At 38.2% G+C, this 18,633-nt stretch overlaps 1 protein-coding gene and 1 long non-coding RNA gene across 6 annotated transcripts in view; one reads left to right on the top strand and one right to left on the bottom strand.

Moving 5' to 3' along the window:
* Positions 1-9,720, top strand: part of LOC108704458 — a 46,414-nt gene extending 36,694 nt beyond the window's left edge. Inside the window, exon 4 of the long non-coding RNA XR_005962271.1 lies at positions 9,584-9,720. This is a non-coding gene — a long non-coding RNA (uncharacterized LOC108704458). The remainder of the gene's footprint in view (positions 1-9,583) is intronic.
* The window catches only part of LOC108704456 (kinesin-like protein KIF13A), a 118,997-nt gene continuing 109,577 nt past the window's right edge, over positions 9,214-18,633 (bottom strand). For 3 of the 5 annotated variants that reach the window (XM_018241013.2, XM_018241014.2, XM_018241015.2), the window contains 5 exons: positions 16,586-16,697; positions 14,638-14,783; positions 13,628-13,732; positions 12,047-13,082; positions 9,214-9,832 (listed from right to left, as the gene is read on the bottom strand). In XM_018241013.2, coding sequence (XP_018096502.1) covers positions 9,546-9,832; positions 12,047-13,082; positions 13,628-13,732; positions 14,638-14,783; positions 16,586-16,697 — 1,686 coding nt within the window. In that variant the 3' untranslated portion in view covers positions 9,214-9,545. The remainder of the gene's footprint in view (positions 9,833-12,046; positions 13,083-13,627; positions 13,733-14,637; positions 14,784-16,585; positions 16,698-18,633) is intronic. The other 2 variants (XM_018241016.2, XM_018241018.2) reach the window with 1 other exon arrangement.

Genomic DNA, 18,633 nt, shown 5'->3' with positions numbered 1-18,633 from the left:
ACATCAATCTTGTTGGTCTGGACACAAGATGTTGCTCGTTTACTGGTGTGTTTTGGGTTGTTGTCTTGTTAAAACACACACTTGAAGGGCATTTCCTCTTCAGCATAAGACAACATGACCTTAAGTGTTTTGATTTGTTGAAACTGATCCCTGGTGTGTGATAAATAGGCCCAACACCATAGTATGAGGAATATGCCGATAGCTTTGCTTCACATAAGGGTCTAATTGTAACAGTATCACAGATAACTTTAGACCTTCTTTGATCTTCCTGGAGCTGGTCATTGGCCAAGTGTTTGCCATTTTGGCTATTCTTCTATCCATTTGAATGGTAGTTTTCCATTTTAGTCCACTTTCAGGTATTGGTTGCCATTTTAAAACATTTGAGATCATTTTAGCTGAGCATTCTATATTTCTTTGCACTTCTTTATATGTTTTCCCCTCTCCAATTAACTTTTTAATCAAAGCACGCTGTTCTCCTGAACAATGTCTGGAACGACCCATGTTAGGGCTCTTACACACGGGCGTTCCGACCTGCGCTCCCCTGCGTTCCGTTTTTTGGCGTTCAGCCGCAGGGGAGCGCAGGAATAGACGCAAGTCATTATTTGAAATGGGGCTGTAGTCACTCAGGCGCGTGTAGGCGCTGAACGCAGGAAAAATGCAGCATGTTGCGTCTGAACCTGCGTTCGGCGCCTACACGCGCCTGAGTGAGTACAGCCCCATTTCAAATAATGACTTGCGTCTATTCCTGCGCTCCCCTGCGGCTGAACGCCAAAAAACGGAACGCAGGGGAGCGCAGGTCGGAACGCCCGTGTGTAAGAGCCCTAACTCAGATTTTCAGAGAGAAATGCACTATAACCAGCATGCACAACATTTGCAGCATTCATTCCTTAAATAAGGCACGTAATTGACACCTGCTTTTTCACAGAATGACTCACTAATTGAACTCCACACTGCTATTATTTGGAACAAGCCTCAATTAATGATTCAGTTACACAGGATCAGCAGCAGGCGTGTCATGACCGTTGGGTCTGTTGGTTTTCTATTACTTAATAAACCTACTAGTAAATTATTTACCATGTCGAAACATCATTTCTACCAAAAACAGTGATTGATCAGTTGGACTGTTTTTATATTCTGAACACAACTGTTCATTGGAACACAAACTTATGATACTGTAGAGGAGCAGTGGTGAGCGTTGTGTACTGGCTCACATGTAGTGATACACTTGCCATGATTCTATGCAATTATATTTATTAAAACAAGTGCGGGATGATTGGTTATTAGAATATTAGGCAAGAGGCAAGTTTGAGCAGAGAACTGCCAGTTCATAAGAACATAGTCTGTTCACAGGTACTTATCAGGCACTTTTGACAAGCCACAATACCAGAAAAGCACTAGCTTGTACTTAAGGTACCTTTTCCTGAGTATTGCCAACATATTCTTAAAGTCTAAAAGTGGTGTTTTGTTGCATGATTATTTTTGCACAAACCCATTGTTTCATATGGTTTTATAAATTATTGTGATGCGTAAATTGATCACAAATTTGTATTTGCACTGTGTAACTACAGATTATAAATATAACATTTTATTAGAAATCTCTTTATATACATTAGATATCCTTCTAATACAATATGTAACCTAATACATTGAGCACCCTAAAAGGGTTGTATTTTGAATTTACAGATTATAAAGACTTTATGGAGTATTAGACGCTTTCTGAGCACTTTGTGGGTTTGCAAGATATTAATATCTTGAGGCGGTTTACTACATCTTATAGTATTTCTGGTTCTGATTGTGACAATTAGTGAAGTTTACTATGAAGGCACATTCCTCAATAGCTGCTTCCAAAACATGCAAGCACATAGGACAAAGTCAGCTATTTATAGTAATGTTACACCTACACACTGGTTGTAATATTCCTTTAAGACAGGCTTTGGGTAATACCATCACCTTATCTGACTGCTAGCCTCATAGGTACTGTATGTACAGCCTTGGTACAGGGGCTGCAAGAATCTGTAAGGTTGGAGAACTTACAGTTGTGTTCAAAATAATAGCAGTATGTTTAAAAAGTGATTAAAGCTGAAAATCCTTATAATAGCTTTTATTTCCATACACACAAATGCATTGGGAGCACTGCACATTCTATTCCAAATCAAAACATGAAGAATAATTTATCAAGTTTGTCTTATTCCTTTACAGAAAGTGAAAAACATTAGCAGTGTCTGAATTCTTCTTTACAAACGCAAACATTCACTGTATAAACTGAAAAATTGAATTTGAATCACTGAACTAATATTTAGTTGTATAAGCAGTGTCTCTGCTGCACATCTGTGTTGCTTAAGAGTCTAACAACTTCTGGCACCTGTTACATTCCACAATTCTTTGACATTTCTTGGTTTTGCCTGAGAAACTGCATTTTTGATGTCACCCCACAAGTTTTCTATTGGATTTGGCTGGTCACTCCATAACATCAATCTTGTTGGTCTGGAACCAATATAATATGCTGCTTGTTTATTGGTGTGTTTGGTTTGTTGTCTTGTTGAAACTCCCATTTCGAGGGAATTTCCTCTTCGCCATCCATATATTCCATTCAAATAGTAGTTTTCTGTCTTCTTCCACGTCTTTCAAGTTTTAGCGAAATGCCCTATAACCAGCATGCACAAAATATGCTGCCTTCCTTCCTTAAAGGGGTTGTTCACCTTCAATGTACAAATCTTATGAAACCACTAACAATGCTCTCAATGTGTTAGCAAAACCATTTTCCATAACAAAAAGTAAAAATGCCATTGTAAAAGCTAATTTTTATACCTATTAACTCAGTCCTTCTCCTGTCTCTCTGACCAGTTTTCTGAAGTGATGGGAGTGGCCTATTTTGAACCGGACACACCAAGAACTTCCTATATGATGACATCATCATGCCCAGGCTTTGCCCTTACTTGTTTCCTATTGGATGTTGATACTGCCCTCCTCCTAGTAATTTATTGGGTGCTTGTGAACTGTAACCAGTCACATAATTTGAATGGTCATTGGTTGATTACTCAATTGTAATGGCAGAGGTTAACAGACGCAGCAGATAAACAAACCTGCCTTGTAACAAACAATCACACAGCCATACAGACAAATACTGCAGAAAAGGAACATTGTTTGGCAACCATTGGCATTAAGCATAATGTCAGTTATTTACAAAATTGCAACAAAACCAGCACTGACTTGCTTAGAAATGTAACTTACACATCTAGCAGGGACAGTAGGGTTGCCACCTCACCCTTTTAAAACCAAACACATATGAAATCCACAGGCTGCATGGCTAATTATCAACTCATTTAGATGCTGCAGACTGAACTGATTTCTGTGCAGCCATGTATCATGCATCTAAATGAATTGCTAATTAGCAGCCTGTGGATTTCATATGTGTTTGGTTTTAAAAGGGTGAGGTGGCAGCCCTAAGTGACAGGCAGAGCAGTGATGAGGGCAGGTACATTTTTTGAACATTTTGTGCGCTCTCCCGGGGGGGCGGTAATTTACCTAGGAAAACGATACCTTTTTTAAGTGTTCCACTTCTGGAACAAGATTTAGAGCTCTAAATACCAAAAAATGAAAAAGTTATATTTTTCATGATATAGGGATCTATACCAGAAAAATATTTTACCTTTTTTATGAGGTAAATACACAAAATAATACATGGACCCCCCCAAAAAAAAAATATATATATTTCTGGAAAGTACAAGTGTCATCTCCCATAGTAGCCATTATAATCCAATAATTCAAATTTTTAAAAATGATTTCTTTTTCCTGTGTAATAATAAAACAGTCACTTGTAATTGATCCCAACTAAGATATAATTAATCCTTATTGGAAGCAAAACCAGCCTATTGGGTTTATTTAGTGTTTACACCATTTTCTAGTACTAAGATCCAAATTACAGAAAGATCTGCTATCCGGAAGACCCCAGGTCGCAAGCATTCTGTATAACAGATGCCATACCTGTACCTTGTACTTGATCCCAACTAAGATATAATTAATCCTTATTGGAAGAAAAACCAGCCTTTTGGGTTTATTTAATGTTTACATGATTTTCTAGTAGACTTAAGGTATGAAGATCCAAATTATGGAAAGATCCATTATCCATAAAACTCCAGGTCCCAAGCACCTTGATCCCCCCCATCTGCACAGTTGAAGTCTCTGCAGCACACAACCCACACTCCCCCTCCCTCTCACAAACTTGTAACAGTTTCTCTTCAGTACCTGAATGCTGCTCAAATTCCCCAGCACAGGAAGCAGTGGCAGATTGACAGCAGACATAGCCAATAGGAGTTAAGTTAGCTGCCAGTACAATGTGTGATGTCATATAAGGAAGAGGAAGTGAACACTGTAGTGTTTTTGGGGGTCAGTGACCCCCTCCCAGCACAGGGTCTGTGTGGAACTGAAGGATTAGTACAGGGACACTTCTGAGGTGAATATCTCTTGAACTGTACTTTTTCTGTTAACTATTTCTATGGAAAAGTTTGTTCTATTCATGTGAACTGTTAGATTTGTCAATTTGTTACAAAGGTGAACAACCCCTTTAAATGGGAAGATATATTAGAGCTCTAGAAATCCTGTTTCTCTACATGCAGAATTTGTGCAAAAGGCAGTTATTTTGTTAGATTTTGTTTGTACTGGAATCAGTTATTTGATTGAGCTCTAATATATCTGCTAGGAAAGGAAGCCCCCTATAACATATATTGGATCATTCATCTGACACCCAACTGCTGCATGAAAACAGAATGAAGAGAAACCGATGCTGATAGAGGAATAGTGAAGATAAACATGATTATTTTTAATTGATTGTATTTAAAAAGTTTCTTATTTCAGTATGAGGAGGCTTATATTAAATATTATATTTTCGTGATAGTTCCCCTTTAAATAAGGGCCGTAATTGACACCTGTATTTTCACAAAATGAATGACCTCCCTGCTATTATTTGAACAAGTCTCAATTAATGATTCAATTGCACAGAATTCACAGCATTCAGGTCTGTTGGGTTTTTCATTACTCTACTACACCTACTAGTTAATTATTTGCCATGTAGAAATATAATTTCTACCAAAAGCAGTGATTTATCAGGTTAGCAGGTAGCAGATGTGGATCCATCATATCCCATCATTAAAAGAAAGTATTCTTATCACTGGAGATAGAACTCAGATGGAAAAAATGATTGTATCATCCAACTCCAGCTTGTCAGCATGCTGGGAGCTTATTTGGTGGGTCCCCCAGTTGACAATCTGATAATTGAACTACACATGCAACAGCACAAAGAAAAAAGATATTAGAAGTACACCGTTTGTATTCTACATACAAGAAAAATAACACGTACCAGTATTGTTGGGTATAAATTACATATTTGTACAGCAAAAGTCTACAGTAAGAAATCAGAGCAGCTTGTCATTGTTACCAAGCATCTGAAGGAATATCAGTTTTGGGAGCAAGCAGCCTTTTTGTCAGTTTTTAAAACATTTTTTTGTTTTGTTAGTGGTCAAATTCCTATTTCCTCAATAAAAACCATAAATAGAATTTATAAATAAACCTATAAGATGGTAGTGCAAATGCATGTAGCTTCAGTTCTGCAGGACTTCTGTTCTAATAAGCCTGACCAATGCCAATTTTTATTTGTTTTGCTTATAACAAATCCAAGTTTGCTTACGTGTTATTCAATGTGCATGGAATACCCTATAGCAGGGGGTCCCCAACCTTTTTTTAACCATGAGCCACATTCAAATGAAAAAAGAGTTGGGAAGCAACACAAGCATGAAAAAGTTCCTTGGGGTGCGAAATAAGGGCTCTGGTTGGCTATTTGCTAGCCCCTATGTGGACTAGCACCTACAGGAAGCTCTGCTTGGCACTATACTTCGTTTTTATGCAATTAAAACTTGCTTCCTTGCCTGGAATTCAAAAATAAACACCTGCTTTGAGGCTACTGGGAACAACATCCAAGGGGTTGTAGAGCAACATGTTGCTCTCAAGCTACTGGTTGGGGATCACTGCCCTATAGGAGGAAACTCAGCCATTGGAAGATGATAGCCCAGACAGGGTAGTCACTGATCAAATCCCAACTACAGAACAGTTTTGTTCTTATTAGGGGTTCAGTGCAGTGGAAGATGTTCTGATCTTTATCTACAGTAAGTATTCTTGTAGCAGCCTACTGAAAGTGAGGAAAGATGCCACTTAATGGGGCTAATGGAGTGAATAGCATGAAAACAGACACTGATAAATCAAGCTGAACTGATGTATATTGCAGGGCTATGGCCGCAGTTTTCATAAATCATAAGAGTGACAGTGCATCATGCATAAATATTTTAAGATTTGCACGTAACATAGGTATGGTAAATATCGCCAGTAAATTGAGAATTTCTTTTTTTAAAAACAAACATTTTGTCACCTGTATTAAATGATACGTTTGTATACACTTCAATCCATTTACCTGCTGCTCCACTGGCATTTCGTATCAAATTATCAAACATATTTCAATTTTAATAAAACTGCCGAACCTTAAATATGAAGGCATTGCTGTGTGCTCTTAATAATTGTGCTACTTTAAAGATACTCCAGTTTCAGAATGGCACTAGTAAACTTACAGCAAGATTGTATTCTTCATGTAACATTAACTTCACTCTATAACAGACATGATTTTGGCTGCAGCTGACTTCTCTCTGAACTCTGGAGGGAGAAGCTGTTGGTTTTTCCCCATGTGTTCGTCTTCTGGGTGATACATAGCATAAACAAAAGCCTAGTCCCAGGTCAGGCCAACCCCTGGAGAGCTTTAAAACATATCTTGGGTCTATTTTATGGCAGGAATCCAACTATGGCACTAGTGTTAACATGTCAGTATTAATTATTCTAGAGTAGATTGATTTGCCTTTTCTTTGTCCCACTTTTCTGAAATAAAAGCAGACCAAAAGATTATCATTTCAGTAGGTGCCACCAAACAGCCACATTAGTTGACACAATGTGTTAATAAGAAATTCTTGCATTGTCACTAGCCACCCTGTGACTTGCTCTGATGCTAACATTTTCAGAGCAAAGTGTGGGGGAATGAGGGGGGCAGCACCAGCCCCAGAATCACACCTAGTACCCACCGGATTCCAGCTTGGACTCCAGGCATTGGTCCTATTCTGCAGTGATGAATAAAATTACAGCACAACTTAAGGGCTCATTTGTGATACCTAAGGTGGCTTATTAGTAATGCTTTCTCTGTTCTGTCTGGGGGTGGAATAGCGATTTCACAAGGGATGAAAGTATCCCTTTAGGCTCAAATAGACGTAGAGGATCTTGGATTTGTCTGCAGGCCAAGATCCTCTAAGTCTCTAGCCTTAAAGGAAAAGTAAACCTTTAAAATAATTGTAAAAATGATGAGGGTGCTATTCTAAGATATTTTGCAATAAACATTCATTATTTATTTTGCTTTTCTTCCAAGGATACATGTACTGGTAATTTGAATGAATTTTGTTAAAATAACGCCATCTGCTGCTCAGTTTCCGACCACAAAACAGGGATTGTTTGTCCATATATTGCAATATATTTAAGCTGGCCAACTACGTCAAAGTCATCCCATATCTGGCGCCAGTCCTATGCTCAATTTTCATCTGATTCATTAAGAATTCTATTGCTTCATTATACATTTTACAAAGGGACTAGGTTTTACCTGCAACTTACTTGCTGCTTTCAAAGTAAAACTCCCAAACTTGGCTGCCCTTTTATTAGACACCAGTGGGATCACCTGACTATAGCTGGGAAGGGTGGGAGCTACAACATGGAGCTGGTCACTGCTCTTGTATAACTATAACAAACAAAGGAAAGTTGTGCTCACCACTAATTTTTAATTATCATTTTTACATTCACTTATTTTAAGGGTTAACTTACCCTTTAAATCTACACATAAATCTTGGCCTGGCTATTCTGAAAAAAACACACTTTCATTATTCATGTAAGTGGAATCGAATGGAAGTAGATACAAAGCACTGTTAACATTCAGGTACTCAGAAAGTACAACTAAAGAATTATATAATGTAAAACAAATTCATATCATATTTTTACACCACTACAGCATTATAAAAGTTTTTTTTTTTTTTTAAATCTTTTAACTTGAATCCTGTATATGTGGCCACTGATAAGACCCTTTGGTGGTTTGATCTTTGGTCAGGACCCCCAAGTTCCTTACAGGTGTAAGAAACTACTGGTGTATCAACCAGTCAGCCATAGTTAGAAGACTACCGAGGACAAATATATGTGTTCACATACAGCCCTTCCTGCATGTGCTCCATTTAACTGATAACACTAAAAAATTGTGTGAGTAAACTGGTTAGTACTGTGTATTTTTCTTGCATTCTCTGCAAACTCCATGGGGCAAAATTACTAAAGGGCAAAGTGACTAACTCTGGTGAAGATTTGCTAGTGTGAAGTCATTTCGGGACTTCGTCGATTTTACTAACGGGCGCTGGATAAAGAGATAGAGTGTTGCGCTACTTCGCACTGTAACACCAGGCGAATTTTCGCTCTGGCGAATGGACGTAACTACAAATTCGCCAAGATGCGGATTTTACTGAACGTAACGTTACCTCTTGCGCCAGACTTGCCTTCGCCACCTCAGACCAGGCAAAGTGCAATAGATTATATAGGGCTTACTTCAAAAAAAAAAGCGTCCCAAAAAACGCTGGCAACTTTTCAGTTTTTTAGGGTGATAGGCTGCAAAAGATCATAATTTTTTTTTTAGAGTACCCATGTTCCCCCCTACATTTCCTAAAATATGGCACATAAACTATACACTGGACTCATGTGTAGGGCATTATAACAACTCTATTTTATTTTATTAAGCTTCCCTGGGCTTGTGTAGTGTAATGTATTTGCTGCAACATATACGTCCATTGAAATGTAACTTCCCGCCGTATGAAAATTAGTTAGTAGGTTAGTAAATTTGCCCCCAAATGTTCAGAGTGAAACAGTAACATCCAATTTAGAACCAAAAGCTCTTCTATACCTAAATTAAAGGGGCACTTGATATGCCTTTCGACATTGATCCCTCTGGTAGGACAGAAAAGAAACATATAAGGCAAAATGGCGTGACTATTATCAACAAGCCCACAGAACTACCTTTCTCAATAGAAAGCAAGAAACAATGCTATCAGCCAACATTTCACATGACACAGCCTCTTTGGTAGATAAACAACATACTGCAACTTTTCATTTGTACAGATATGTATATATGGTTTATTTTTCTTCTTTGAATAAAATAGGTTTTGTTTCTCTGATTAAAATAGAGACATCATGTAAGAATAGACCAGTACCTGCCCTCTATCTACATATTCACTTTCAGTCGTGCTTTTAGTGTGCAGCAACAACCTGCCTACAAGGCAGACACATTTCATGTAGAGACCACATTAAAAACAGTTAGAACATTGTCTTTGACTCTATCCAGTAAACGTTTCAGAACAACAAATTAAAACTGTACAGCTGTACAAAATGTTTTTCTTTTAACACAAGAATTGTGTAGTAAGTGCAAATAATGCTTCTTAGTTAATCCAGGATTTGCGGATCTCCTGTTTCCTAGAAAATGCAGATGCTGCCTGATCCCCAGACATGTAGGCTGCTTTCACTTCTGGATTGGCAGCTGAAGAGTCTCGAAGCACCGCACTCTTCCTCTTGTCTATGTTCATTGATGCCTGAGCCTGTGCAGTGCTGCTGTTGCTCCTCTGTGACAAGTCAAGTGCTTTGGTAATCCGACTGGGACGGACAAACACGCCGTGCTTGGGTTTGCAGCGGAAATACTCCTTGCCTTTTACTGTCCCGTCATGTTTGCCTTAAATCAGAATAAAACATTTTATTTATTTTTTTTTAAATCAATCGTACAATTATTTTGTTATTGGTTGTCGCTTTCTATACAGCAACATATAAAAGCAGACAAGTATAAAAGCGATTTATAGAGGGTGCATTGATATTTGTGATGTGACTCATGGTTAATGTCCAAGAGTTGGACAATTCATCCCAAATATAATTATTACATTTGCTTTAACCTTTACCAGCCCTAACTACGGCTAAGAAGCCTCAAACTTACATTTCTAATTTTAAAGTTTATGTTTCACAGTCGAATTTCAATGTATTTCTATGGGTGCACACCTATAGATTTAGACTGATGGTTGTAATTGAGTGTGTGTATTATGGGGGTTCACAGTAATACGTGTTAGTGTGGGGTGTTAGCATGTGTGGTAGGGAATGAAACACAGAAAAGAGTCGTGTGCTTATTATGATTATTATTAACATTAATTTATAAAATACAAATATATTCTGCAGCACACAAGAGGTAAAGAGGCCCTGCTCAACAGAGCTTTTTATTACCCTGGTACACTTAACAAATTTAAACCATGGATAAAACATGAGAGACTCACAGATTCGACAGACAGTCGTAGTAAATGAACTACATACTTTATTTGAGGCAAATACTGTAAGTCCACTATTTGCCTAACATAAAGTATGTGGTTCTTTTATTATGCCTACCTATGGGATCTGTGAGTGCCTGCTGTTCTCTCCATAATGTGATACCTCCAACATGAGCTGTAGGTCTGACACATATGCACCCAGACTCTCTGGGGCAAATTAACTAAAGGGCAAATTAACTAAAGTGACTAACGCTGGCGATTAATCAGCGTGACATAATTTCAGAACTTCGTGATTTACCAACGGTCGATGGCATAACTTCGCTAGCGAAGGAGATAAGACTCTAGCCATACTTCGCTCCCTAACGTCAGGCGACTTTGTGCTCTGGCGAATGGACGTAACTACGCGAATTCACTAAGATGCGGATTTTACTGAACGTTACCTCTTGCGCCAGACTTGCCTTCGCCACCTCAGACCAGGCGAAGTGCAATAGAGTAGATAGGAGTTCCTAAAAAAAATAGTTGAGAATTTTTCTAAGTCCCAAAAAATGCTGGTGTCTTCCTTTTTCAGGGTAGGCTGCAAAAAAATTTTTTTTTGGAGTACCCGGCTTCCCCCCTACATTTCTTTACATATTTACATTCTTTTAACTTTATTTTATTTTATTAAGGTTCCCTGGGCTTGTGTACTGTAATGTATTTGCTGCAACATATACGTCCATTCAACTTTAACTTCCCGCCGTATGCAAATTACCCAACACTAGCGCAACTTCGATTTGCTTGGCGCAGTAACGCTAGCTCAACTTCGCCAGCGTTCGGTGCCCTGGACACAACTTCAGATATTGGTGAATTAGCGTGAATTTTCGTAGGTTAATGAATTTGCACCTATGTGTAAACTGGCAAGAACTTGCACCGCTATACACCAAGAATTTCTGTATCATATTTTTGATCCTCAAACAAATTTCCATGATTTTTCATTTCCCCAGATGTTACATTGTAAAATGGAGCTCTGTTATTTTTGTTTTAAAGAATTACCAAAAAAAGGAAAATACTCAAATCTGGTTTATTGCCAGTGGACACACAACTATGTGGTTGCATTTTAACTTGTTCCTAAGCATTTTATTAGCCTTGTCTATGTGCCCTCCAAACTATGCTCATGGGAAAAAGTAGCCAAATTAAAAGAAAAGTTTGTAGGTGAAACTTTATTAGAGGATAGCTGAAGGAGACTTCCTTGTGGAGCAGAAATTACATCTGTTTCAGAGAATATGGAGGGGAGTGAGCTTGTTTAAGAGGAACGTATGAAATGAATAAGATTAACTGTAGGACAACAATGAGAAAATTAGGTGAAGAGCAGTGCCAATAAAAAAGAAAATAGGGAGAGATACAAGTGGGACAAGCTTTTGAAAAGAACCTGTAATTTAGAGAAATCTTTGGTGATCAAACACTGCAAAAAGTGTTTGGTGTGACAACATTCATTTTTGCTCATGAAAATTATCCAGCTGCAAGTAGCAGCTATTAATATTCCTATGTGAAATAAACCTTGGGGTAAACATATTTTTCTATTTTCATGGTTTTATTTCATATGATAGGCATATATTTCTGAATGCAAGCAAAAAGGCCATTAAAATGGCTTTTTTTCTTACCTAGCTGAGAATGAAGCTCAATTCCAACCCACATACCATGTGAAAAATCGACTGTGCCAACGTATCGCACTGTCCCAGTTTTGTTCTCCCCAATGCATACTTGATCGCCAAGTGCGAGACACAGTGAGTTGTGGAAAGGATTATCTTCACAGTCAGAAAGATGTAAATTATTTTTTTCAAGGGAACTATCTTCAGCGAAATGAGGGGGGGATTTGCTAAATAAGGCAGCATCACCCAGGCAGTTTGAGTCATTATCATCCTCTGTCAGCCAGTGTTGGCTAGGGGTTTCATTAGAGAGGTCAGGTACTAAGTTGCAGTCAGCTCTATCTTTATCTCCGTTGGAAAATAAATCCAGGGAGTGCTCATGTTGCTCAAATTCTTTGCCATCTTCAGCCCCCATGAACTCTGTGAATGAATGATCTTCTAATATAACACACGTGTGCTCCACGGCAACTTCACTGGGCAGAAAATTTACAGTGCTTACTTTAGATTTGTAGGTTGGGGAGCCGACAGAAGAGCATGACACACTTCTGAACAGGAGAGCAGCAGTTTTTTCAGTAGTGCAATGTGGCACTTTATCAAGGGCACTTTTTTCTATGAGGTTTGCTAGGCTGGTTGCATCGTCTGTAGAAATCCTACCATTCGATCGTTTGTGAGAGTAAGACGCATGATCATTTGCAGAATGGTGAAGCGAAACATCTCGGCTTTCAAAATCCCCAGTATGGGCAACTAAATGATCCATGCTGTTACTGGAGGGAACCATTATGTCAGAAAGTGTAGCGTTGGATGCACTGTGAGAAAAGTAGCCACTAGTAATACTGCTGCTGGTGGGACTCCGAGAAATCTCTTTCTCCAGAGGCCGAGAGCAAAGAAAATCTGCTTTTAAGGGGACCCAGTCCTTGTTGTCCAGACTGGCATTGTAAACACTGAAATCAGCAAATTCTTCTGGGACATAAGGCTGGAAAGTTTGAAAACTACTGGAGTGGATTCCTTTTTTACTGCTCCCACTAAATTCATTATCGTCTTCTTCCGACTCCTTTAAAACAAAACAAAATAAAACACCAGATACAGCAATGAACATTCGTATACACCATTCTTTTCAGGGAAGACATTATGAGCTGTGTTATTTACCACATTAATATCTAGAGCTCATAAAATCTATGAATATGTTTACTTTTCTATTTTACGTGCATCTACGACTGGTGCTTTATATTATGGGCAGGCTTCCTGCACAGGGTTGAAGGCATCAGGGAGGCAACTTAAGAGACAATAAACCCTGCTGCACTGCTCAACCACTTTCCCTAGCATCCTTTAACATATTATCAAGGTTAAGGCATGCTAGCAGGGCTTTATTACTGAAGATAGAGAAATAGGTTGTGCAATGTGCATTTTCTGATCCAGGAATGTGATTAACTCATGCTGCATGGTGGAGATAACGCAAAGGAATGGGAAGCATGGAAAGGAATAACACATGCCCTGGAGAAAGAATCTATGCAAAGTCTAAAATTCAGCAATACAAAACTGAGAGTTAAAAGTACTCGCTGACTAAACACAACGACCCAAGGCAAAACGCAGACTTACAATGATATCTTCATGAGGGTTATTGTTTTCTAGTCGCATGCAGATGTCATTAGGTCCTGACGGCACAGCAGTGCCAGGGCCAAGTGTCTGGGATGAAGGCATGCTCTGCAAAGGTTCAGACACACAACACATCACAGCAAACATGAACACAAATACTACAGTGACATGTTTAAAAACGTGCAAGTGATAAAACAGTTATAAAAAAACACAAATGTGACACGTGCAAATCTAGAGATGTCTAAACAAGCAATTAATATGACTCTCATGCAACAATTCTTATAATAAATCACATTTATTTATTTATTTATAAAGTAATGTTATTATATGAACTGTGTCTCACACAAAGGTGCTCAATGGGGTTGCGTGTGTGGATAGGAGACTTTGCCTGTGTGTTGATACCCCCTCCCAGTGATATTCCCCTAGTACATACACACCAGAGCAGCTAAACCAGGACAAAACTGATAGCAATGTGCACTGTGCTGCAGAGAAGGGAAATGACACAAGACATGTTCTGGGGGTGGGTGCTAAAGAACCTCTATCTTATACACTAATCTGTTTCATAGCCTCCCGCATTCTTCTATATACAAACGTCTTGCATGTGAATGTTGCAGAATATACCTTCTATTAAGAGCCACTATGAGCTCAACATTACAGCATCAGCCTGTTCCCACCACAAGGAGCACGTTCAGGGATTTCCCAGACAATGAAAGATATTGCTCCAATAAAGGAAGCAAAAATCCCATCTTTGTTTTGCCATTTACCCATTCAAAACCCTTATTTCCTTTACCTCTAAAGGAAACTTACCTTGACATTTAAACAAAACCGCACTACACACAGGAAGGTAATCATACACTGGCGACACACTGCCAAAGATTATTCTGTCTCATTATTAGAAGCCAAGAGCTTCACATTTTAAAATAGCAATTTGCATGTGGTATTTTATATTAATGAATGCGGAAAGAAAAGCTCTGCACTGGGGCCACATGAAATATGGAGCCACGGTTCTGTACCTCTTGACTGAGGAGAGGCTGGCTTTCAACAGGAATCTTTCTTTTGTGCTCTTCTCTGACAGGCATCAATGGCTTGAAGAGTTTGGGTGGTTGATGAGTGAATGTTTTGAATGGGCTTAAAGCATGTGCACTGTCCAGTACACTGCCTAGAAAAAAAGAAATAATGTCACTTATAGTTAAACATAATGGTCTTTATTTACTAAAAGGGACAAATAACAGGCCAAAGTTCCATGTCCCTTATCTGTAAGCTGTTGTACAGAAAGCTCTGAATTACAGTAAGGACATCTCCCATTATAAGAAAATAATTATGATTTTTACAAATGATTTCCTTTTTTTCTAATAATAAAACAGTACAGGTACCTTGAACTTAATGGCAGTTAAAGGGGGTGGTTCACCTTTAAGGTAACTTTTATTATGTTATAGAACAGCCAATGCTAAGCAACTTTTCAATTGGTTTTCATTATTTATTTTTTATAGTTTTATAGTTATTTGACTTTTTCTTCTGACTCTTTGCAGCTTTCAAATGGGCGTTCTAAAAGAAACAAATGCTCTGTAAGGCTACAAATGTATTGTTACTTTTTATTACTGATCCTTCTATTCAGGCCTCTCCTATTCATATTCCAGTTTCTTATTCAAATGGTTGCTAGGGTAATTTGGATCTTAGTTACCAGATTGGTTAAGATGCAAATTGAAGAGCTGCTGAATAAAAAAACCTCAAAATCACAAATAATAAAACCAATCATGCAATTTGTCTCAGAATATCACTCTCTACATTATACTAAACGTTATCTCAAAAGTGAACAACCCCTTTAAGGTGCATAAATCAATATTGGTCACAAAACAATCCTATTGGGTTTAATTCATTTTTAAAGAATTTTTCCAAATTACGGAAAAATCCCTTATCTAGAAAACCCCAAAAAAACATTTGCTTTTTAGATGGGATCAGTGACCCCCATTTGAAAGCTGGAAAGAGTCAGAAGAAGAAGAAGGCACATAATCAAAAAACTATAAATAATAAATAATGAAGACAGGGAACAACCCCTTTAAGTATTTTTAAATTCATGCAATATTTGCCTGTACTGTGTGTCACAGAGTGGGTTGCCCCTCCCCATCATTTACTTCTGAGAGACCCAGCCTCTCTGTGATCTGCTCTTTTTTATCATTACATAACTTTTCAAGTCTTGTGTTGCCCCTGTGCTTATATATTAAAAAGCTGATGCATTCAAATGGATAATAGACAGGGCTCAAGATTAAAATTTGAATTCTACACCCATATGAGCCATTTGTCTCTTACTTTCTGCCCTTTACTTTCCCACTACAGCCAATAACCTGTAACTAAACATTATCAGCAGCTTAGGATCAAAGGACTGGCAGTGGAGTCTACCTATTACGACATGATGGGACAGCATTTTTCATTATATCCTATAAAGCCTTAACAGTCTTTCCTGGATTGTTGCCTCCCTTAGTCCTGTGTTGCAGTACTGCTTAGCGGTTCCTCTGACTGCTTCTTACACAGAATCATGTGCACTTTCCCATAGCTTTGTTAAGGTTCACCCAATTCTGTGTAAGGAGTGATCAAGGTTGCAGCTTGTAAGCAGCACAGTAAGATGTAGCTCTGACCCTGCCACTAAATGTCGGCAGTGAAGAAGTGATCATATGGAGTCCAACAGGCTGAAATGCTATAGTAATAAAAGAAGCATATAAGAAGCTATCAGGGCATTCTGCAAAGTATTGGTTATTTACTGTAATTTATACAGCCAGCTGATTCTCCAAATATAAATACCATACATGTACAATAACAAAATGTACTTTCATTTTATGCTTCTTTTCGTTTAACTCCTTTATTCAATTCTACCTATACTACTACCTTTTAGTAGCTCAATGAACTGAAATAAGATGCTTTAAGAGGGTTGTTACGAAGAGGCACGTGTTTCAGAAAGAGTCTCACCTCCACCACTGTCCTTCCTTCTGGGAGAATCACTCACTTGGCTGCTGTAGAATGGTGTGTCTTTATAGCTGGAAGAGTACTCTGTCAGATCATACAGACTATCCGTCCAGCCCTACAGAGTAATTGAATATATGAGTTTCACAAAACAGCAGTTCACTTTAAATCTAACCAGCCAATAAAGAAGTAAATATTTTCCAGAATAAAAGTAAAAAGAAAGTAGGTGAACGCTATAAAATAACACACAGCAGGGAAAATAAGTATTGAACACATCACTGTTTTTCTCAGTAAATATATTTCTAATGGGGCTCTATTAATACAGAATTTAGACCAGATGTCGCTAACAACCCAAATAATCCACACATACAAAGAACGCAAAAGAAATAAGTCCATAAATGAAGTTTTGTGTAATAAAGTGGAATGACACAGGGAACAGGTATTGGACCACATCTAGAAGTGGCAACCTAGAGCCTAGACCTGTAATTAATCACTTCTTAAAGTCAACAATTATACCTACGTGGTTATTCTTATTACTAGAAACCCACCTGACTTTCTGTTTTGAGAATATCTGGCCCCTTATAACTTACACAAAGACAAAACCCAAACTTTGACAATTTCTGGTAGAATTAATATAGTAGATATGGGCCGACACACCAAAACTTTATGTGAGATCATGTACACCTCTATATACACGTTCAGAATGCTCACTCACATTTATCCTAACCCTGATCTGAGAGGGGACCAGGCCCAAGATAACTTTTTTCTAAACCTTACCCCTGTTGGGGGTTTGGCCTTCTCCAACCTCAACTTTTACTGTATCTTCTGACAAATGATGCAAATTTCACACTGGTTACATAGTCAGAGTAGTGCAATCAGATGGCGTTAGTAAAAAGAGTTGGGGAGTAACACATGCATGAAAAATGTTCCTGGGTGGTGCCAAATAAGGGTTGTGATTGACTATTGGTATCCTGCAGCTTACAGGAGGCTCTGTTTGGCAGTACATCTGTTTTTTATGCAACCAAAACTTGCCTCCAAGCCTGGAATTCAAAAATAAGCACCTGCTCTGAGGCCACTGAGAGCAACATCAAAGTTGTTGGAGAGCAACATGTTGCTCACGAGCTACTGGTTGGGGATCACTGGATTACAGTAACATTTTGTGATGTATTTTTCTGAAGGAATAAATGTGGTATTAGTAAAGACTAGAGATGAAGTGGCTTAGAGAGTGTGACTGTTCAACCAACTGTTTAAGCCTGTGTAAGATTTCTTATTATGGACATAACAGGGAGCAGACTTAAAGGAGAACTAGAGCTTAACTAAAGAAGTAGCTATAAATGTTGTACATTATGTTTTTGGCTTCTCCACGAGCCCAATGCAACCACAGCCATTTAGCAGAGAAGATCTGTGCCTCTGAATGTGCCCCAGTAGTTTCCAATCTTCTTTTCACTGCACATGCTCTGTGCTGCTGTCACTTAATCAGCTTACGGACCCACTCACAATATACTGTATATACAGAATAGAAATGTCACAATATAAGACTGATTAGTGATTAATACATATAATTACAGAAACCATTGTAACTAGCATCAGAATTTAATAATCGGCCCTGTGGCATCAGCTTATATTACAGGAAACCCTAATTTTCTGATTGATTATTTGTGACGACCCCTAAACTTAGTTTCTTAATAGCTGACAGAGCCCACTGAGCATGTGAGTGTCGTAGACACTTTCCAAGATGGTGACCCCCTGTGACAAGTTTGAAGTACTGGATCATTGCTGCTATTGAGAAGCTAAAACTTAAGGTTGGTGCAATAAATTCAGTATATAAAATATGGCATTTTTAGCCACATTCATTTTTAGGGTTTAGTTCTCCTTTAATACAAGAAAAGTTGTGTATACAACTAGGGAGAGAATTATCAATTCAAGTTGATTTTTATTGTCAAAGTTCCTGGGTATTAATCATTTTAACAAGAGATACCAAGCTGAATCAGAATCCTAGTTTGCATTAGGGTAAAATATTTGTACTTTCTGCTTTACAGTGCTTTACAGTTACG

The sequence above is a fragment of the Xenopus laevis genome, chromosome 6S (genome assembly GCF_017654675.1).
Source record: "Xenopus laevis strain J_2021 chromosome 6S, Xenopus_laevis_v10.1, whole genome shotgun sequence".
Lineage (NCBI taxonomy): Eukaryota > Metazoa > Chordata > Amphibia > Anura > Pipidae > Xenopus > Xenopus laevis.
The sequence above is the reverse complement of the archived record's forward strand: the minus strand, read 5'-3'. Positions and strand labels throughout refer to the sequence as shown.